Source organism: Triticum aestivum, chromosome 6B (genome assembly GCF_018294505.1).
Source record: "Triticum aestivum cultivar Chinese Spring chromosome 6B, IWGSC CS RefSeq v2.1, whole genome shotgun sequence".
In the NCBI taxonomy this organism is placed as follows: Eukaryota; Viridiplantae; Streptophyta; class Magnoliopsida; order Poales; family Poaceae; genus Triticum; species Triticum aestivum.
Genome location: NC_057810.1, coordinates 224757687 through 224781446, shown reverse-complemented (window position 1 = coordinate 224781446; position 23760 = coordinate 224757687). Strand labels below are relative to the sequence as shown.

Below are 23760 nucleotides of genomic sequence, written 5' to 3'. Positions count from 1 at the left end.
CAGTAGACTTGGCGGTTGATAGATATGTATGGAGAAGATGGTTATGTTTACCTCAAAACGTTCCTTCATAAGGTTGACCAGGTCTTCCTCAAAGTCACGGCTGGTGTGAAGGCAGTTTAAATAACCAGATTGGATCTCTTGGGCGTTGAACTGAGCATAGCTTCCTAAATCCACCTTCCACTTGCCTTTGTCAACAGCAGAGAATTCTTCGTTGACGCTGTGCTTGGATAGGGCAGTGGGGTTGTCTGGTGCTGTATAAGTTGTTCCAGTGATTGTTATGTCTTTAGTCTCTTGAGCCGGTTGGGTAGGACTGGGCGGCTTCACATTCTCCGGGTTAACATCCATGGAATCTATATGAACATGGGGTTCCGGTGGCGACTCAGCAACTGAGGCTTCAGCAGCTTGGTGAGAAGTTTCTATTATTTGTTTCTCCGGCTCCGAGGGATTTGAATTTTCAGTCAGCTTGTTCACCTTCAGTTTCTTGCTAGGCGTGGCCATAGCGCTAAGAATAAAGCATAATACAGGGTTGACATAATAGTTGAGCACATGATTGAAGACAAATAGGCTTAAGTGTTTCTTACCCAGGCACAGTCTTGAAAAGAGGGACCTGAGTCCCAGTTGAGTCGCCAAAAGAAGAATGAGAGGTTCCCTGATAGTTTGAGTCTGAAGGGTTAAGAGGTTGTCGAAAAAACCCTGCTTTGGGATAAGTTAAATCAAAAGTCTATGAAACCTCTGCACGGCGTTTGCGAGGAGCCGGCGTGTTGGGTAAGCCGAAGGAAAGAATCCCACCGTTGTTGTTCCGGGTTGTGCAGCAAACTACTCCGGCGCCACACGTCCATCCCTCCGCCGCCCACCATTGCTATATAAACTGTTGCGCCATCCATAGCCGCAGTCATCCGCATCCGTTCCCTCTCTCCTGTCCACACCACTACTATCCACCATGGCTTCCTCGCGCTCTAGCGCTCTTCGGGACGGGCGGACGATGGACCACAAGGAGATGGCAGCCATTGCTGCCGACCGGCTGGCCGGCAGGCAGCCGGAGGATGACGACGTCCCAATGGAGAACATGGTAGTCGATGATCCGGTGCCAACCCCCTCCTCTGCGCCATCCTCGCCGGTGCATTGCACCATGACCATCGGCGAGGCTCGTGCCCAATATATGGACACGGTGAGGCAGATGCATGAGGAGCAGTTCTAGGAGGCACAGGCCGATGCCACCTACAACCACCATCTCCTCCAGGAGCACCTGCGGGTGAAGGAGCAGATCGCCGTGGAGCGGGTGAAGCAGGAGGCGCTGCTCGACTCGTACCGCTCCACCCGCGAGGGCCGCCTCGAGCGCTGGCGGTACCGCATGCGGGTGGCGGGGGCTGCGGCCACCTACAAAGAGGGCGATGAAGCGGGTGAGGCGTTGTTTGGTGAGACCAAGGACGAGGCAGAGGACAATGTCGGCTCCGATGAGTGCCCGCTCTGCTGGCGTTGACGAGGCCCTGCTCCGCCGAGGCCCCACGGCACCAACAACGAGGCAGAGGACACCGCCGGCTCCGCCGAGGCCCCGCCCCACCAACAACAAGGCAGGGGACATCGCCGGCTCAGCCGAGGCCCCACCCTGCCGGCAATGAGGGGGAGGATTTCCACCGCTCCGCCGAGGCGTCACCCGCCGGCAACAAGACAAAGGACATCGCCGGCTCCGCCGAGGCCCCGCCCCGCTGCCAACGAGGCCGTGCCACACAGAAAACAAGGAAGAGTAGAACACGGTAGGTCGCCGCCGCTCGAGTCCAAGTAAGGACACCGCTTCTACCCTTCGGTTGAAGCCAAGCTAGGCGGGTTGACCATTGACGGCCGGTTAGCTTCTTGGCAGCGACATGGAGTCGGAGAGCTGTGTTGGAGAAAAACACTGCTTCTACTTAACTACTGGTGCAGTTGGCTGACTAACACGTGGGCCCAACAGGCCACATGTCAGTTACGCAACTGCACCTGCAGTTAAGTCACTGAAGCTTCTGTTCGGCTCAGCGGGACACAGGTGGGTAGCTTCGGTTAATTAATTATACCTCCAGCGCACCCCTTTTTAGTTGAAGAATGTATGAAATGTAATGAAATCTGGCATGTTTATATGAAATCCGACCGTGTATGAACGAATTTATTTCGATTAGTTCGAATTCCTGTATCACTGGCATTGGATGAACATGCAAAACAATACATACTAGCATTATTCCCAGGGTGATCACCTCGTTTGCAGCAGTTTCACATGTACTCCCTCCGGTCCTTTCTAGTCTGCATACAAGTTTTGTCTGCAGTCAAAGTATCTCTTCTTTGACCAATCTTATAGAAAAAAGTATGCACTTTCACAATGTGCGAAGTAAAAAGAAACAGAAGGAGTACAAAGAGTTTGAGCAGCTTTTTAGCGTTTCTGTTCATTGCAATCAAACACACAGGGCTGGCAATTCATAGAGAAAATTCAAAACAATCGATGATTATGCATCTCAGTGACTCACATGTCAGAGGCAATATTTACTTCACAACTAAAGAATAAAGAAAAAATTGATCGACACTGCTGACAGCAAAGGGCGTCCCATTCGAAAATATCAAACGCATGTCTTGCTAAAATCAATGAGCAAAATTTGACAAGGTTGTCCCATTCCAAAATATCAAATGCCTACGATTGTGGAATGGGCAGGGTTTGCCATCAGTTCGACATTGACATGGCACCTCGTGCTAAATAAACCAGCTGTTTTTTTTTGTGCAGTTCCACCAAAATCAACCAAATTCGCGTGTAGCTTGTATGATTTCGCCCTTATATGTTGCAACGCCTTAAACTTATCGGCACCTCCTTTCTTGTGGTGGAAATGAATGATTCGATGTATTCATCAACACTTTGTGCAGTTCCCATTGAAATCAAGCTGAGCACCCCTATTTGCACAAATACAAAAAAGTGATTAGTATAAAGCAAAATGTACTATGAATTGACAGTTTAAACATGCACCTACATGGTCCATGTAGAGCACACTTTTAGAAAAATGGAACTCACCAGAAAGAATCCTAGAACAACATTGTACTCGTGCATCACAGCAAAAAAATGGAGATTTGTTAGTCCTTATGAGCTGAAGTTAGTTTGGTCTTGTGGGGAGTAATGTAACCATCCTTCAACTGCTCCTTCTGATGAGAAGATAGACAGGGCTTCTTCATACTGGCATAATCGGAACTAGTCACTTCACGTAGTCCATATTCTTCTTCAGAGGAAGATGATCCTGTTGTGCAAAGACAAGAGGACAACTAAATGCTAGCATCCCTGTTTGCTTGAAAAAAAGAAAAGGAAATATTTAAAATAGCACAGATGAAGCACTTCTCAAGGACAATACCACTTTTTCATGACAGTATCTAAACAGTAGCACAACACCAATAGAGATGACAAAGCTCAATCATATGGATGAAATCAGTGGGCGAGTACCAACCTTTGTCAGGAGGCTTATTGTGTAGAGCATACAGATGAAGCACTTCTCCGGAACCATCTGTTGCTATCTACTGTGGTGGCCATGCTTACTATATACTCCTCAATTAGTTTAATGTTTCCAACATCTTCTTGTGCAGTTCCACTAAAATATATGGCATCTTCAAAGAAGATCCCTGTTTGCACAAGTAGAGATAATTACGTATTACATTAAGAGTGGCATCAAATTAGTGGCAAAACAATTGCTCATTCCAGCCATAGCAATAAATTAAGATGCAAAACTATATCATTACTTGTGTCATCACAGTTCCAGTGCTTCATTACAGCAGCGGGAGTTGATTTTTGTTTTTCTTCCGCTTGTTCTTCCCCTTCATCACTTGGTTCAATAACAGACAAGCTTCGCCTTCAATGTAAGATTTGGCATGTCAATTAGGGAGCACAAGTATAGCACTAAACAATGACATTAATTTTCTGATGAAAGTGGCAAAATACAGGCCAACAGTTGTGAAATATCCTTATCTTACCTCAATGGGATATTACGGTGCACATACAGATTGGAAGTCTTGTCTTCATTTGTGCAGTTCACTAAAATCAAGCAACATTACGGTACAAGTAGCACAACATATGAAAGCACACTACAGAGTCATGTGAAAGAAGGCTAGTACTGACCTCTCATGATGCGGAATTCAAACAACTCACAAGAAGAAGATCTAAACCAAATTTTCCAACACGGATAGGAAGTAAGATTTCCTCTTGTGCAGTTCCATTAAGATCAAGCAATCAAGAAACGTTGTCGGTGTGACGTTTTGGTTGAACTGCACAAAACACTCTTAAAACAAAAGTGTTTTGTGCAGTGCAACAAAAGGTTACAATGGCAACGAGGTGAAGTAGATAACCCTGTTTACACAGAGGTGCAAAGGAAACAACTAGTGGTCAATAACGGTGGATGACACAAAAGCCAACAAAAAGAAGCATCTACCTTATCTAAATGGGAAAGAAAGCAAGACAGTAGCATTTCTCAAATGGTGGCATTGATTAATATTAACATAGAGATTATATTAACAATGAAATTCGTTAAACATGTAATTTGCTTTTAATTGTGGCATTGCATCAATTTTCCAGCGACATTATTAGAGGGTGTTTGTTTACAGGTACATTTTGGTGTAGGGACTAAAAAACTCTGTGTCAGTCCCATCTAAAGCAAACAGGATGGACTTTTAGGGACTAAAAGTGGGCATTTGGGACTAAAGAAAAAAGACCCCGAGGGAGTCTTTTTGGGACTTTTTCCAACAATTGCCCCTACCACGCATCGCACCTTGTCTCTATTAGTTAATTACTAGGGGTAACATGGTCTTTTAGCATGTCATTTAATAACCTCTAGTCCATGTTTAGTCCCTGGAACCAAGCAGGTAGGGACTAGGGAGTTTTTAACGAAATAGGGCCTTAGATTAACAATAGCTAAAGAGTTGCACGGGACAGTGGATGCACCAGCACCATGTGCATCTACCAATGTACTGTGGTCATGCACAGTCTGTTGCAACAAAGAACAAACAACCAAGGAGCATATTTGTGTTGGTCCCGGTTTTGTTATCTTTAGACACCTTTCCCTATGTGAGCGCAGCAAATCTAGTCCTGCTCCAACTCTACAGCCTTGTCCCCCAAAACAAAAGATCAGTTCGTTACAGATGTGTGTACTGCGTTTGTCATTGTTTTCCCTTTTTGACCAACGTAGGTGCTGGATAGCCAGTCTGTACTAGTACTTTCACCCCTTCCTTTCCTCTTTGAACCACGTCCTAGATTTATGAGATACAACTTTCCCCACTACTTTCCCCCATTCCTTTCCTCTTTGAACCACGTCCTAGATTCATGCTATACAACTTTCCCCCTTCCTTTCCTCTTTGAACCATGTCCTAGATTCATGCTATACAACTTTTCCCACTACTTTCCCCCACTCCTTTCCTCTTTGAACCACGTCCTAGATTCATGGTATACATGCAGCTAGAGCAATGCATGTGGAGTAAGTAAATTATACCTTAAGGTTCTTGGGGCATGGTTCGGTGGGTGATAGGCTGGCGGCGAAGAAGAAGGGGTCGGAGGCCCTCCCGCGCCACCGCTGGGTGAAAGTGAACAGCTGCGTTGGTAGTGGATTCCCTCCCTCACCAACGGCGACAGTGTTAAGCCTCCTTCCCTTCCCGGCGGACGGATCCTGCCGGCTCTTTGAGCAGCAGTGAGGGGAGAGAGAGGCCAACGAAGTCTTGTTTAGATCTGGAGAGGGTGAGAGAGTGTGAAGAGAGCAACTACAAGCACTGAGGCTCCAGCGTGTATATATATACTAGAGAGAGAGAAGCGTGCAAACCCTAGAAAACAAGCGCCGAGGCTGCAGCTTATACATGATGAGGTGATTATACGGTCACTACGAGATTGTATACTCTGTATCCATCCATTTTGACCAGTCAAAGAATCCTCCTGGCACAAATTATGCTCAAGTGTAGTTATCGAACCCGAAACCTCAAGTTTGATGAGCGAACAGGCTAACCAGCTACACAACCCTCCTGTTATGTTCAACGAGAGGAAAATAACCTTTTATACATTCCTGCATTCGTGTGACAAGCATGCCGTGTTTTTTTGTGTGTGGGAGTCATTGGGATTTAAATCATAATCATGTCATGTGGCTTTGGTGGTAAGACTATCCACAGTGGTGCAGAAATAATGCAGCCTTAGTCACCTTACCTCTCTCCACGTAGTACGTTGGGTCCCACCAGTCAAAGGGTGAAACAAACCAGTCAGAGGAAACAAGGCATAGGGTTCACACTTTCACTAGTGCAAGTTCTCTCAACAATAATAACATAAGTGGATCATATAACTATCCCTCAACATGCAACAAAGAGTCACTCCAAAGTCACTAATAGCGGAGAACAAACGAAGAGATTATGGTAGGTACGAAACCACCTCAAAGTTATCCTTTCTGATCGATCTATTCAAGAGTCTGTAGTAAAATAACATGAAGCTATTCTTTCCGTTCGATCTATCATAGAGTTCATACTAGAATAACACCTTAAGACACAAATCAACCAAAACCCTAATGTCACCTAGATACTCCAATGTCACCTCAAGTATCCGTGGGTATGATTATACGATATGCATCACACAATCTCAGATTCATCTATTCAAACCAACACAAAGTACTTCAAAGAGTGCCCCAAAGTTTCTTTCGGAGAGTCAAGACGAAAACGTGTGCCAACCCCTATGCATAAGTTCACAAGGTGAACCCGCAAGTTGATCACCAAAACATACATCAAGTAGATCACGTGAATATCCCATTGTCACCACAGATAAGCACGGCAAGACATACATCAAGTGTTCTCAAATCCTTAAAGACTCAATCCGATAAGATAACTTCAAAGGGAAAACTCAATCCATTACAAGAGAGTAGAGGGGGAGAACATCATAAGATCCAACTATAATAGCAAAGCTCGCGATACATCAAGATCGTATCACCTCAAGAACATGAGAGAGAGAGAGATCAAACACATAGCTATTGGTACATACCCTCAGCCCCGAGGGTGAACTACTCCCTCCTCGTCATGGAGAGCGCCGGGATGATGAAGATGGCCACCGATGAGGGATCCCCCCTCCGGTAGGGTGCCGAAACAGGGTCCCGATTGGTTTTTGGTGGCTACAGAGGCTTGCGGCGGCGGAACTCCCGATCTATGGTGTTTTCTGGAGGTTTCGGTATTTATAGGAATTTTTGGCGTAGGTCTCACGTCAGGGGGGTTTCCGGGCTGTCCACGAGGCAGGGGGCCGCGCCCAGGGGGGTGGGCGCGTCCCCCACCCTTGTGGGCAGCCTGGGACTCTTCTGGCCCAACTCTTCACTCCACGTGCTTCTTTTGGTCCATAAAAAATCATCAAAAATTGGCACGTCAATTGGACTCCTTTTGGTATTCCTTTTCTTTAAAACTCAAAAATAAGGAAAAAAACAGAAACTGGCACTCGGCTCTAGGTTAATAGGTTAGTCCCAAAAATCATATAAAATAGCATATAAATGCATATAAAACATCCTAGATGGATAATATAATAGCATGGAACAAACAAAAATTATAGATACGTTGGAGACGTATCACAAGCTTGCTGAAGGCCCAAGACCCGGACGTGACTTGAGACCCATGGGTATGAACTGCCATATGTTTAACTTGTATGTTAAGGCAAGCTTAGTTAGTCACCGAGCCGTACATGATGTGTATGAGCCGGTCGGGACTCTGTAAGCCGTCGGGCATCAACCTGTGTATATAAAGGGGTGACCCGGTGGCAGATTAACTCAAGAGACAGCAGATCAAGAACTAGGTCAAGCGTATTCGCTCCCTGGTAGTCGAAACCCAAGCAATACAACCTAAAGTAGGAGTAGGCTTTTACCTCGTTGAGAGGGGCCGAACATGGGTAAAACTCTCTGTGTCCTTTGTCCCATTTTAACCCCTTCAAGCTAACCTAGCGGCGATGGCTCCACACCTAAGTCCTCTTGCTAGGGCATCTGCCATGTTAAGTGCACGACATTAAGGATTTAACATGAATATTTTCAATGATCACACTTCTAGGGATAAAGTTAAAGAATTCACTCTTGCAAGTAGGTCTCTTTATCAATCCAGCAAAGTTGGGGTGAATCCTAATCATTTTAAGATCTTCATTGTTGCTACTAGAAGTGGCACCTTTGTTCTTAGGAACATGGATAGACTTGCAATTCTTACTAGGAGTCTTTTCAATAGTTTTAACGGAAGAAAAAGCCGAGCTCAAGTTACAAAAAAATTCTTCCAACTTATCAATTCAAGAGCGGCTCTCTTCTACCCTCTCGTTAACTATGGGTCTTTTCTCTTTTAGTAATTTAAGAGTATCTCCTACCTTCAACCCAATTATATTAGCAAGATTATGGATCTTTTTATCCAAATTTTCAATGTGTTCTATAGTGAGCATTTTCTTTTCAATAGCATCTAGCCTTCGCATAACATGCTCAAGAGTTAAAATCGTTTCATTGATAATGATTGGAGGTAATCCCACTAAATTTCCCGTGGCATTAAAAGCATCCATAAAGGGACACATCAAGAAATTCCCTCCTATAATAATGTCAAGCATAAATCTGTACCAAGTAGTGTTTCCCACATAAAAATTACAAAGAAGAATGGTACTAGATTGCTTACGAGTTGATCTATTACGAGCATTGCAAATCCTATACCAAGAATCTCTCAATTTTTCTCCTCCCCTTTGTTTAAAATTGAGAACTTCATTCTCAGGGGTGCACGTGGCAAGGGAGGAACTATCCATAACGATAAAGTGGGCAAGCAAACAAAGAGGCGAACAAGAAATAGGCAAACGGAAAATATTTTTGTAAAACTTTTTAGATGTGGGGGAGATGAAAACGAGAGGCAAATGGAAAATAAAGTAATTGCAAGGAGATAATATTTTATGCATAGGTACTTGATAGATGTTGATGATGTCTCCTTGGCAACGGTGCCAGAAATTCTTCCTGATTGCTTGTAAACTGCGTTGGTATTTCCCCGAAGAGGAGAGGATGATGCAGCACATCAGAGGTAAGTATTTCCCTCAGTTGTGAAACCAAGGTTATCAATCCAGTAGGAGAACCAAGCAACACTATGTAAACAGCACCTACACACAAACAACAAAAAATTGCAACCCAACGCGTAAGAGGGGTTGTCAATCCCTCAACGGTATTGAGATAGATTAAATTGTATAGGTTTTGATAAATAGATCTAACTAAAACACACACAAAATAAATAAAGAAAAATTGCAGAAAGTTATTTTTGGTTTTAATATATGATAGGAAATAGACCTGGGGGCAGTAGTTTCAACTAGAGGCTTCGCTGAAGAAATATCATACGGTGGGTAAACAAATTACTGTTGAGCAATTGATAGAAAAGCAAATAATTATGACGATATCTAAGGCAATGATTATGTATATAGGCATCACTTCCAAGATTAGTAGACCGACTCCTGCCTGCATCTACTACTATTACTCCACACATCGACCGCTATCCAACATGCATCTAGTGTATTAAGTTCATGGGAAAACAGAGTAATGCAATAAGAATGATGACATGATGTAGACAAGATAAATGCATGCATGAATAAACCCCATCTTGTTACCCTTAATAGCAAAGATACATGTGTGTCATGTCTCTTTCTGTCACTGAGATTGAGCACCGCAAGATCGAACTCATCACAAAGCACCTCTTCCCATGGCAAGAAAAATCAATCTAGTTGGCCAAACTAAACCAATAATTCGGAGAAGAAATACGAGGCTTTAACAATCATGCATAAAAGAGTTTAGAGAAAACTCAAATAATATGCATGGATAGATTGATCATAAACTCACAATTCATCGAATCCCAACAAACACACCGCAAAAAGAGTTACATCAAATAGATCTCCAAGAACATCAAGGAGAACATTGTATTAAAGATCAAAAAGAGAGAAGAAGACATCTAGCTACTAACTATGGACCCGTAGATCTGTGGTAAACTACTCACGCATCATCGGAGGGGCGGCAAGGATGGTGAAGAACCCCTCTGTGATCGTTGCCCCCTCCGGCATAGTGCCGGAAAAGACCTCTATATTGGATCTCGTGGTTCTGGAACTTGCGGCGGTGGAAAAAGTATTTCGTCGACTCCCTTAGGGTTTTGGGGATTTTAGAGTATTTATAGAGGTGGACGTATGTCAAGGGGGTGCCTGTGGGCCCCACTACCCCACCAAGGTGCGCCTGAGGCCTGGTGCCTAGTGGGCCCCATGGATGTCCCCTCGTACCCTCCAAAAGCTTTCTGGGTGTCTTCCTGTCAGAAAAAAAATCTCCAAAAAGTTTCATGGCATTTGGACTTTGTTTGGTATTGATATTCTGCAAAGTAAAAAACAAGCAAAAAACAGCAACTGACACTTGGCACTGTGTCAATAGGTTAGTCCCAAAAAATGATATAAAGTTGCTAGTAAATGTATATAAAACATTCAAGATTGGTCATATAACAGCATGGAATAATAAAAAAGTATAGATACATTGGAGACGTATCAAGGCTTCCGGGGAGTTCTTCAATCTCGCGTTATTGGCTCGACAAGCATGGTAAATGTTAACTAACCTAGATTCCATTAGTGCCCAAGTTTTAAAAGCAGTCTATTTTCCTGAAGGAAATATCCTAACTGTTGATATTGGTTCGCGCCCCTCGACCGTCTGGAGGTCTTTGCGGATCGTTCGCGAGTCCAACTCGCTCTCTTGTCACGCCTTTGACTCATGAACTCGAGTCAGACTCATTCACTGCTGACTTTTTTGAGGATCGTTCGTTCTTCACTCTCTTGCTATTACCCGCAGGGAGCGCAGCAACCAATGGTGCATATTATCATATAGAAAGAACCGAAGCATAGCGATTCATCTGCGGAGGTAGGGATGTGTTGAAGTTGGGCGTGATCCGGAGAATTGGTGATGGAAAAGAGACACAGTTTTTTGATAACTGGCTGCCACGCGACCATAAGCTATAGCCGATTTGTGCAAGGAGTGCAACATCGCCGGAGTTTGCTAGTGAATTAATTAACCAAGCCGTGCATGCATGGAACATAGAGGTTGTACGAGAGCATATGACCCCCCTGATGCGAAAGTGGTGCTAAACATCCCGTTGTTAAGTTCAATCAACTTGCCGAATACCTGGGCATGGCACTATGAGCACTCTGGACGATTTTATGTCTGCTCAGCCTACCGGCTACTAGTGGACACGAAGTGACAAAGAGAGGACTGGCTCCAGCACCGACCGGGGCGTCCGACCTTGAAGGAAATCGTCGGCAATGGTCTGATTTATGGGGCATCAAGGTTCCTTCTAAAGTTAAAATTTTTGCTTGGCGACTTCATGTGTCCCTCCCGACGGGTGATGTAAGGCTATTTCGGAACATGGCGCATGAGGCGACTTGTTCTGTCTGCAATGCAGCTGAAGATTCGTGGCACCATTTGCTCATTGATTGTAACATGGCGAAAGCAGTATGGCCGCTGATGGATGATGATGTTGTGAATCTCATTCAGTCGCGTGATCGGGAGGATCCTGAGTTGTGGTTGTTCAATCTAATCGAAGTAGCATCACATGTTGAAGTTGTGAAGGTCCTGATAACACTATGGTCCATTTGGTGGGCTCGTCGGAAAGTGATTCACAAGCAACAATTCCAGAGTCCACTATCGACGTTCTCGTTTATCCGGCGTTTTTTGCCAGAGCTTGAAGGGCTGCCAATCAAGAAGTCTAACCAGCCCAGCCAACCTCGTAAGCCTGCCCGGGGCGGCTGGCAAGCTCCTGCTGTGGGAAGTGCCAAAATTTATGTTGACGGAGGTGTAGACCGAGGAGAACGGAAGGGAGTTGTAAGTGCAATTTGTCGTGATGTGAGCGGTACTTTCATGGGCGCATCCTCAATTGTTTTTGAAGGTCTTATACAACACTTGAAGCAATTGCATGCAGTGAGGGAATGTCGCTGGCTCTTGATCTAAACCTCTCACGGTTACAAATTGCTACGGATTGTCTACAAGTGGTTTACAACATCAAGGAGGATAACCTATGCAGTTATGCAGTGATCATCAAGGAGATTCTCACGAAAAAAGCGTTGTTTCAGAAAATGTCCATTAGACATGAAAATCGAGCATGCAATATTGAAGCACATAGTCTAATGAAAGCTGCTACTTATCTGGAGAGTGGGCGCCATGTTTGGCTCACCTCACCCCATCTATAGTTTGTATCCTACAAACATTGTTTAAATAAAGCTATGTGGTGTTCTCAAAAAACAGTTCTCTTTTCTTTTTACTTTCTCATTCTTTAATAATTTGCTCAGGTCGCATGTTCGTCACGCTCCTAGCGCCGGAAATCGACACCTGCCACCTATAACAGTGTAAGTTCAATAACCGTTTTCACGTGGCTAACATAGATGTACTACACCAGTTACAGCGGCGTAACAAGATGGCAAAAGACTTCGTTTTGTTAAAAAAACAAATGATAAGTGTCACACGTGTAACACAAAGTAGCACCGGCCTGATGTTTTTACAACAAAAATTGCCATCCAAAAAAGAACAAAACGCCCCAAAAAAAGAAACTTGCCATCCAAATGGAAAGTTACCATTTTCACAACTAAAGTTGCCATCCCCGGTTAACTAAAGTTGTCAAAAAAAACGTCAGGATGAAATTGTTTCGTGTCACAGCCACACGTGTGGCACTTATCAAGGTCCAAAAAAAAGATGGTTAAAGATTTCACTCCCGGAGAGTACATGAGTAAATACAATACTCGGTACATCGCGGACGAAAAAAATCAGCACATGAATTGCTACTATCTACCATCAATGGCAAAGTATCAGCTGAGCTTGTTCTCAACTTGCGCTGCGCATGCCTCAAAACTAATTTAGTCATCACAAGAATAAACATCCCCAGATAACAAGGTGCACCTAACTGTTGCCCACATACTACATCTTTCGGCAGCACAAAGCTCTGCTCAGGCAGCATGTTGAACCATTTCATGGGCATTTCCTCTGGATATAGGAAACGCCATGCTCCTCGTACCTGTTTGCGAGATGCATACAAGAAAAAGTTGTTAGGTGTTGGCGACGGGCAGGGCAAACAGACCCTAGAATATCAACCCAAACTTACTCTGCTTTGGAGAACCACATTTGCTGGAACGACCCGAGAGATGCAAGAATGCTCCCTCCAATCCAAACACTGCACTCAAATTACAGATATACATATCAGCCTTGTCAACGGACATCTATCTAGAAGATGAATCTCGAACAGACAGAATGAGTCTCCCTCAGACCAATTCACACCCTATGGCCCCGATAAGTTTTACTGGTATGATGATAAGCATGTTTTCAGCCAATTTCAGGGCCACAACAATATGTGTTAAAGCTACTCGGATTAATTAATACAGCAAAATACAGTTTTACTTTCTAGTGGCAACACAATGACATACGCAATCATTCAAACTGCTCTGCTTCTAATGGGATCCATTGAATATAGCCAGTGCATACAAAGACAAGCAAAGATAGCAGTCTAACCTGAAACGCCTCTCCATTGAACTTCCACTTGCCAAAACCTTTACGCGAGCATTTTGAGGGGACTCCTGCAATCATTGAGTTAAAAAATAAGAATAACCCTGCAGAGATTCAGGGAACATAATAAAGCAGCTTTAGACTTTAGTCACAACATTGTAATCACTGTTCACTAACCAGCAAAATCAAAGACTAAGGAACCATTATTAATAGTCACTAACAAAATCAAGACTAAGTAACCATTGTAATCACTGTAGTCAGTAGTCACTAACAAAATAATCAACGAGATCCATTTTAATCTTCTATTCCCGACAAAGTTCACAGATATAAGGTGGAAAGCTTGTCTAAAGCATGAATTGAGTTCATAAAAGCAAATAAGTTATTGAATTGATTAATAGTAAGCAAAGCTTCAAAGAAAGAAAAAAAATACATGCCTAACTATAATGCCACTACCTCTATATCAAAATTGATGTCATTATATGAAGAAAAAAATGTAGAAAAACTTTTCATGACAAACCTGCTATCATTTCTATGTGAGAGCTACGCACCACTTGATTGTGGCAGAGGCGCCAAAGTGGGCATTGGACAAGGTGGACAAAGGATGCCGAGCATTTTTTTGTGCTGGCTCCGATCACATCCACGGTGGGAAGTGTGCGGTTGCGTGGCAAAGGGTGTGCAGGCCGAAACAGTTGGGAGGCTTGGGAGTGATTGATCTTCATCGTCATGGTATTGCCCTTAGGATGAGGTGAAAGTGCCTGAAAAGATCAGATGACGCCAGACCGTGGCAGGGCCTCATTACTCTCGTGGACAAGGAAGTAAGCTCGGCCTTCTCTAGCATTGTTCACTGGCAGGTAGGAGATGGCGCTAAGGCTCTCTTCTGGAAGGATAGATGGGTGAGGGGTTCGACAGTGAAGAAGCTGGCGCCCATGCTGGTGGCTAAGGTCAAAACACAGGTTATCAATAGACGGCCGGTCAAGGACGGATTGGCACTACAGGCTTGGATGAATGATATAGTTGGAGAGCTGGACACGGAGGGGCTCGCCCAGTTCATCAGGCTTTGTGAGGCTCTCATGAACTTTGAGCTACACCTGGGAGAGGAGGATCGACCGATCTGGAGGTGGAACACCGCTGGCACATATACGGCTGCTTCGGCTTACGCAATGATGTGTGAAGGGGGCATAAGATTCCAGCTTGCGGCTGCGATATGGAAGAGTGGGGCTCCTCTCTCCTGCAAGCTTTTCATGTGGCTGGCCGTCCAGTACAGAATTTGGACTTCGGTCATTGCGTTTATGCCAGGCAGGTGTGGTTTCAATGCTTCACCAAGGTCGAGATCCCTTTGGAGCTGATGCCAAATAGAGATGAAAGGGTGGAGGACTGGTGGGTAGCTTCGAGGAAGAGGGTGCCCAAGGCGCAGCGGAAGGACTTCGATTCCTTTGACATGTTGGTATGCTGGAGTTTGTGGAAGCAGAGGAATGGTAGGGGTTTTGGTAGGGACAACGTGTGTAATGAAATAGATACGGTCAGGAACATTCTGAGGGAACGCCACTTATGGGCGCTAGCGAGACGGAGTGGAGTGCTACACTTTTGTGAGTAGTCGCTTAGGAGCCGGTGGAGTAGGGTGTAGGCACGCCTTATGGTGATGCATGCGGCTTGTAATTTCTTGTAAATATTTTTCTCCCCTTCTATAAAGCTAAGGCACGCCTTTCGCGTGCTCTCGAAAAAAAAAATCTATGTGAGAAGTCTAAATGCTTTTGTGTATGCTAATGGTTGATGAATGCTCATATTCTAAAATAAAGTATATGCGGAAACGGTGAAAATATAAAGCATAAGTGACTTATCCTATCTTGTTCAGTTCTTTTACCTCCAGTACTTCTTTTTCTAGGCGCTCTTTTATCTGCAGAATTGATGACGAGCCACCAGAAAGCTATCCAGAATACAAGTTTGCAGATGTTAGAGTTGTATTAAGTATTAACAAAATATAACAGGAGAATTGAAGATTATGTTGTAATGTTATACAAGATTCATTCACTAAGCTTGTGCACGGGAACATTTAGAGAGTAGTAGAATGCAGCACTTGATAATGTCTTTACCAAGATGTTGCTGAGTAATTCCTTGCGAATGTCAACATCACACCTATTTACACTGTCAAGGACCTGATGAAAAACAATGGTGGCGGCATTCATTAACATAAAGAATTGTCCAAGCTGCACAACTGTATAGTACCCATAACTTAACTCACCATTCGTGGGAGTCCGCGAATTGAAGTGGAATCTCCAAATCCATCGATGCCAGGAATAGTCTGTTGATCAAAAGTTAGTTCGTGAGAGAGGAAGACAAGTCAGCTAGGTCCAAAAGATTTTTTTTTAATATTAATAGCATCTAATGAAGAAGAAAGCAATGAACTTGTTCAGCTCCTGGATAGTGTGATCTACCACTAGCACAAATCCTGACCAATTAACATACATGCACACAGGAAATTATATTTTTCTCGCTCACCTGAGAAAGATATGGGTTGAACAAAATGTCAGGAATCTTGAATCTATCTGCACCAACTTCAATAGTTCTGCTCAGATATAACATAAATAAGTTATAAGGTCTTAAACAGTACAAACCACATATTTACCAAAAAATTACAGCAACAGAAATAGAGAAAGTGAAGATCAGAACCCCAGCACCTTTTAGGCCTTGTACAATGGGAGGTGCTTAGGGAAGGTGCTAAGAAAAATAAACCAGGCTTTTTTTAAGCACTGGTGCTTATTTGTACATGATAGACGCTTAACTAAGCGTCTCTCCTGTAGAAATAGGCACCGGTGCTTCAGAAAAACCCGGTTTATTTTTCTAAGCATCTCCCATTCTACAAGGCCTTAGGTGCATTGTGCATCCAAAATCGAAATACCATGTCTACTTTTTTAATGGACATCAAGTAAGTATACAATCAATGTAATAGCTGAATCATGATATGGCCTACCAGGCTGCAAAATTAGTTAAATTACAACTCGAGGCTCCACTAAAATGCGGCACATGAGCAGATCCAGGTAAACTGTGGCTTTTCATCGGAATTTGAGTTGAAACTTTGTGGTTACCAAACTGCAATTTTTGAATGCTATGATATACTGGTTTTATGTCAATTTGTAAACAATGAAATTCGCCATGTCCATTTGTAGGGTGTACTGAAGTGAAGAGGCATGAACACAATCCAGAAAGTAGCTACTGACCCATATTCTTAATCTACCTGGTTATAAAATAGAACTATCTGGCTGTAAACAAGTATGTGTCTACATAATATTGATAACTTACTGCCCATCTGGAAGCTCATATGAAGTTGTAGGGACATTTGCATATGCCACTTCTGCATGAAAATAAAGCAGGGAAAGTAAATAGCAGAACCTAAAAGAGGAACACAAAGCAAGGTAATGCTTAAAGCACACAGACAGATGTGTTAAATCAGCCAAATGAATGAAAATAATGGTGACAGGCAGACATATGCATAAAAAGCAGCCAACTATATTATGGTTGTATGCATATTTAAGATTCATGATTGGATCAACTGAGCTGGCATATTCCTCCGATTGTGCAGGTCAGTATAGTGGATCCAGTATCATCTGAGCTGCATTAATATAGCAAAGCTAAACAATCACAGAAATAATGTATTTTTTAAATGTTATACCATCAAAGGGGGTATCTGGAACTCTGCAAACTGACTCTTTGATGTCGCTAGCGATGGCTCTCTGTGATACAGAGTAAGCATAACCATTAAAGGCATACAGACAAAATTCAACAAAGCAAAACAAGAATTACAGATTTGCAAATGAACATACCATGCAGTATAACCTGTAACTATCCGTCGTGTTTGGAAAATCAAGATCTACAACCTGAAAAAGACAAACATGGGTCCACAGAATAAACACTGCATAGTTTCCCTTATATCCGTCTAGTGTGATCCTTCAGGTTTTCATCTGTATAAATTCGTCCACCCAGTTTTATTAATTTGCAAATTCTTCCTCCGTTAGTTAAAAAAATGAAATTGGCTGATATCATGGCAATATTAAGTAGTATAGATATTATTATGGGGGAAGTTGATCGTTGAAATGATAATAGATAGGGTAGAGGTAGAAACTATCAATTCTTTTTCGAAATCGGAATTATTAAAAGAAGTCTATGAACTGATGTCGATTCTACCCATTTTGACCCTCCTTTTGGGAATAACAATAAAGGTACTTGTAATTGCGTGGTTAGAAAGAGAAATAGCATAATGCTAATTAATTTCGAATGTAACCAATTAACCATGATTAATTAATTATCACAGCAAATTCAGAACCTTAGATAGACCACGTAAATAGGAAGAAAGATACTAAATAAATTTTGAAGGGCCGGCAGATATTAGTCAGAGAACCACCTAGTGCTCATGTATCTACGAAAAATGAACAGGACAGTGTTACTTCATGATATTGGAAATGTCAAAATGGTATTCAGTGTCTATCTACAGACCTATGCCATGTGGTAAAACTTAATTGGGTGCCAGAAAAGAACTCAGCAAGGGGAAGGTAGAGAGACCACCTTGCAGGCTCTCTCACCTTTTTTGTTAGACATGGATCCCCTAGAGATCAGATACCAGCCTGTGGCGTTTTTCCATGGTCAGATAAATATATTGTATATGTTGCCCCTCTTCTGTTTGCTGGTGTGTTGGTTTCAAATATACCAACGGCCCAGCTCATATTCAATAGTACAAGGCGTTTCAACAAAGGGGCACATCGAATGGTATAAAGAGTTATCTCTTGGTCTGAAGGAATCACAAGCAAACAAGATTTTTTTATATCAAACGTAATGTTAAAGAAATTACCACCTTATAATCTCCAGGGCTCACTTCCTTCTTCTTAAATGAATACTTGGGCCTAATCTGAGAAGTGAACAAACAGGATATGAAAATACAGCAAGGGCTAGTATGCTATCTTAACAAAGAGAAATGCTTACAACAACGCCCTTGCTCTCCAAGCTTTTCATCATACAGTCAGTTAAAAATTCACCACCAATTGGAGAAGTTGCTACAGACTGCCACGTGAAAACAAGTTAGTGAGCAAAACAATAGAAAAAAAAGCTTCAGAAGAGACAAGCCAAAAGTGGTGTCAGTGTTACGTATGCCAGGGTCCATATGATACAACTTGACATCTTATTTTATCAAATTTTAAAGAGAAGGTTGGATTAATCAAATGAAATGTACAATGTAAAAAGGGGCAGATCACTATTAGATACAGGCAAGTAGTGTAGTGTACACCCCCCCTTGAAAATCAGTACATTAATATCATAACATACCTTTTGCAACACATAACCATCATGCACAGCAGAAACCACAGTAGACCCGCCACCACTGCACCAAAAATGATCACTCAGTCATAATACAGCAATTTCTCTCATGACAAAGACCAAAGCATTGAAATGAAGATGAAATAAATCGTTGGTCGATGTTCGACACCAGCTTGTTAAAATCTAATGACACAGCTTATAAAATGATTAAGAATTCGAGAAGGTCATCTAAGCAAGAAACCAGATTAAGGTGCTCACATCAAGCAGAGAGAAAATGGAAATTTTAGCATTAACAGTTAGAACCAACTTCTTCTTGTCGCGGATGGATAGCTCCACAATATCTGTATGCTATGTGCAACATATATTGGTGAAGAACAATATACTTCAGATATAAAGTAGGAGACCGAGAACCAAGGAGACACCACAACACAGTGCACTTGTTCACAAACTAATTGTGCTAACGTGGCAAAAAGGGACCTTCATTTATCTATAAGGAAAATAGCAGGTTGCAGAGATAAAACACCATCAAGAAAATGCTGACCAGTCAACCACCAGAGATGTAGCACGTCCAGATGCAAAAGATGTGAGAACCTGACAACCCAATCAACAATTAAAAATAATAAACCGATTGCATCAAGGATTACTTCTGAGAGAGACATACTGCATTTTTTGCTAGGAACAGCGCTGGCACTTTGTACTTCTCAAACATAAGTTCGGCTGCTCTATAGAACATGGAAAATAAGAGTCAGGCTTGAAGGCACTCATATGGGTTAGCGATATAAATATTTTAAGCATAGAACATATACACATACTTCTCTCTTTGCTGTCCACTGTTTGTAGATGGTTCTGCTATCAGCATAGGATGCTCTTCAGGATTGATCAATAGCCGCTGTCTGAAATACAGAATAAGTGAGTGTGACAATACAATGGAACAAAGCAATAGCAACTCCAACAAATAGCATAGCATCATAACGAGCAAAGGCTTGCACTTAATCAACCTTAGCTGTTACAGAAGTCAAAACATCCCAACAAATTAAATAAAACAAGTGGGTAAACAACGAACCATGTCTTGTGTGCTTACAAACTAACTAAAGATTTCACAATCAGTACACTCAATAGCAAATAAACACAGAATGCTAACTTGTTAAGCTTAAACTAGCAACTTAATTATAGTCCAAATGGTGCCATTGCTGATTATCAATGAACCATGTTAAAGAGGAGAAATTGCTCAGAGCTGCATCAAGCAGGTAAACAAATTTTACCTAAAAGCATGGTTCCATATGTTGTCAACAACTTCCCAATCAGTAACTGTTCCATCTTTCAGCGGTGAGATCACCTGTTTAGTGGGGAGGGGAAGAGAACCAGTAAGCAATGGTTATTAAAATACATGAGCAACAAATCACCCTCAGAATGTGCAGTCACTAACCTCCATATGATCCCTCCTGAATTCTAATTCTTGGCCTACATAATATTTGCGCTTTGTCTTGGCTTTGTCCACATCCATAGGCTTGGATCCATTCTTAGGATCTGATCCAGAGTCGGCCTCCTTTTCTGGCTTAGCTTCATCAGTATCTCCCGTTTGTTCAGTTGAACCAACAACCTTAACATATCAAAACCAGATACTGAGTGCAATAAGTTGTACTGGCCAAAACGTCCCGATTGGGTAGCTCACATACCCTTGAACCAACAAAATAACATAATTTCCAAGCACTGTTCAGGCAAAGGAGAAGAAAACATGCTAAACCAAAGAAAAGTGGCCAAATTCAAACCATTTTCTTAGTGCTAATTTACACAGTACTTCTCCTTTTCTCTGAATGTTATCACATGAGTAGTTTGCTTATTTCATCAGTAACAGAGTGAAACTAGCAATTTACTGCCACTCTACAAAATTAGCCCAATAATCCCACTAAGTGCAGAGGGAAAATCTTCAAACAACAAAAATAAAATATTAACTGTAGAGTCTAAGGGAGACAGAAAATACTCCAACTCAACAACTTGTAGATAAACTGAACTTCACATTTCAAACACAACAATACCATTTCCCAAGTTCCCATGAGATCTACAGTTAACCTCCGGAACTAATAGCACAAGTCACAATGCAGAAACTTTCAATACTTGAAATTCAGTTTTTGCGTTTGACTCGCGGTGCATGTAAGAAAGGCTCACACTAGATAACACTGGAAAATCTGGGCTATTAGACAGGACGGAATCATTAACTAACTTCCTTGTCAATAGATTAAAAAGATTGCACATGATGCGCTGGAACCGACAGGTAAGTGCATCTTATCGCACATGCCTGAATCCAACCCCGTACTAATGTAGCAATTATTTGCAGAGTAGGACGTGCCTGTTACAAAATTTATGGTTTGGCCAGTATAGCATGAACTGATACGCTAGCACCACCATGTCTGAACCAGAATCCGAAGCCGTTTGACTTAAAATAGCTCGAAAACTTGGAAATTTTGAAGCACTGAAACAAACTTCCACCGTTGCGATGCACGCGGATTTAGCACTCCCGGGTCAATGAACGAACTAAAACAGCCGGGTCACAACGAGACAGTCGGAAGAAACAGAAAATCTGACCCAGCAGAAGCAGAAGCTCACCGAGGGGAAGACGCATTTGGGGGTGTCGTCGCCAGCGTAGCCCGCCTTGCAGCTGTAGGAGCCCACGTCGATGACGATCGCTGAGACCTCGTCTGCGGGCGAGAGACCAAAGCGAAAGTGAGCGGTCGGGGCGGGAGATCTCCGGGGTTTAGGGTTTAGCAGGAGCAGGGGCGAGTCTTACCGCCGCCGTACATGCTGGAGATCCGGAGAGGGAGGGGTCGGCGAGCAGGAGCGGGGGCGCGCGGGGTCGAGGCGTCGGCGGTGACGCTGGGGCTGTTCGGCAACCCTCCCCTCCAAATTCTCTATTCTGCTCCTCACTTTTCTTTTTTCTTTTTTTGCCGATAACTTGGGGATTTTATTTTCTTAACAGAATCCTGTTACAATCAGCACGGAGGCTGCTCACTAAGAGATCCGGGCATTCCTCCAGCCAGCATTCGAGCCCGAATGGCGTGTGCCATGCTTAGCACAAAGATCAGCCGAACTATTACAGTCCCGTGGGACATGTTTAACTGAAAATGAGATAAAACATGAAGCTATTTCCCCAATTTCATCTAAGATAGGCGCTGCAACGGAACGGGCTTTGTTGCGCGACGACCAGAGGTTGACCACCTCTAAACAATCCACTTCCATCACCACATGTGAGAAACCCTGAAGTTGTGCAAAGATGACGCCCTCCCGTAGAGCGAGTGCCTCGGCGATGAGTGGATCGGTAACCCCATCAAAGGGTTTGCTCCAAGCTCCCATGAAGGCGAGATGAGACCGGGCCACCCCGCCCCCTCCTCCCTTGCAAGCTTCATTGCTGATGGCTCCATCAGTATTGATCTTAATCCAGCCCACATCAGGTGGCCTCCAGCATTGTCCGTCAGGGATTTTGCGACTGTTTGTAGGAATATCTAGCAAGAGCAAATCATCCCTGACCATTTTGATTGACTGGACCGGATCAAACACATCCTAATCATGAGTCCATCTATTGCGTGTTGTCCGAATCGCATGCATGACCGTAATCAGCTTACAGCATCGTGTTCAGAAAATATTCCATCCAGCACAATATCCTTCGCCCACGTAATCGGATGTAGGCGAGGAAGCTTCAGATCAAGGATCTCTCGCGCAGCCACCCAGTATTGCTTAGCATGTGAGTAGTGTAAGAGTGCATGCTGCAAATCCTCCATCCTGGCTTGGCATAGTTCACAGCGAGCCATTGTGCGTATATGGCGTCGTTGCAAATTGGCGTAGTCAGGGAGAATTCCCTTAAGTACTCGCCACCAAAATACCTGAACTCTTGGAATCACTTTTAGCTTCCACAAAGCTTTTCACAAGTGTTGATCTGACATTGAAGAGCCTGCTACCGTCCCTTCCTCTTGAGTTAAACGCTCTTTATGAGTCATAAGAGCTCGGTATGCCATTTTAACGGAGTATACACCTGATTTTTCCAGAGCCCACGCATAGAAATCTTCGCCTCATGCCCTTCTCAAAGGAATATTCAGAATTGCATCGGCGTCAGGAGCTAAAAAGTTGTTGCATACCATTTGGATGTCCCATATACCTCTTTGTTGATCAATCAGTTCAACAACCTTGTCGAGTTGCGCATTCCCAATACGTCCTATTGGTTTCATCGTATCTGTACCGGGAATCCATCAGTCTGTCCATATAGATATGGATTCTCCTATACCCACTCGCTTAATTAGTCCCGTGTCCAAAGTTGCACGCCCCGCTGTAATGGCCTTCCACGTGGCAGATGCAGATTTAGGAGCTTGGGCATCCTCGAAGTTACATTTAGGAAGGTATTTCCCCTTCAACATCTTGGAACATAGCGACTCCGGGTGTGAGATGAGGCACCGGCCTTGCTTGCCTAGCAGCGCAATGTTAAATTGCTGCATATCCCGGAACCCTATGCCTCCTCTCTCCTTTGGTGCAGTCAGCTTATCACATGACAACTAGTGTAAAGATTTCTTGTCTATGGAGTTGCTCCACCAGAACTGTGCCATGCCTGCTGAAAGTTGTTTCAGTATCTTCTTTGTCAGCAAAAAGCGTCACATACTGAAAGTAGGGATAGCCTGAACAATGGACTTGAGTAGAACTTCCCTTGCAGCACAGGCCATACCTCTCTCGGACCATCCTTGCATCCTTCCACGACTTCTCTCTACAATGTGATTAAAGGTACCACTCGTTATTCGTCCAACCGCCGTGGGAAGGCCAAGATATCTCTCTGTAAAGGCTTGTACAAAAAATCCAAGGACCTGCTTTATCTCCGTCCTTAGTGGATGAGACACATTAGGACTGAAATAAACTGAACTTTTCTCTCGATTAACCGCTTGTCCTGAACATGCAGCATATATTCGAAGAACTTCATTCAATC

At 43.2% G+C, this 23760-nt stretch overlaps 1 protein-coding gene across 1 annotated transcript; it reads right to left on the bottom strand.

Annotated features, from left to right (window-relative positions):
* Positions 1-12677: 12677 nt before the first annotated feature.
* Positions 12678-21861, bottom strand: LOC123136681 (actin-related protein 4). Its single transcript, XM_044556147.1, has 20 exons — positions 21586-21861; positions 21405-21496; positions 20227-20400; positions 20063-20136; positions 19613-19693; positions 19462-19522; positions 19342-19391; positions 18810-18864; positions 18471-18548; positions 18343-18396; positions 17318-17371; positions 17167-17227; positions 16797-16848; positions 15996-16062; positions 15739-15798; positions 15590-15652; positions 15361-15423; positions 13506-13570; positions 13102-13170; positions 12678-13014 (listed from the first exon to the last, which is right to left on the bottom strand). Exons 1-20 carry the CDS (start codon positions 21596-21598, stop codon positions 12969-12971), a joined length of 1332 nt encoding a protein of 443 aa, XP_044412082.1. The 5' UTR covers positions 21599-21861; the 3' UTR covers positions 12678-12968.
* Positions 21862-23760: the final 1899 nt, after the last annotated feature.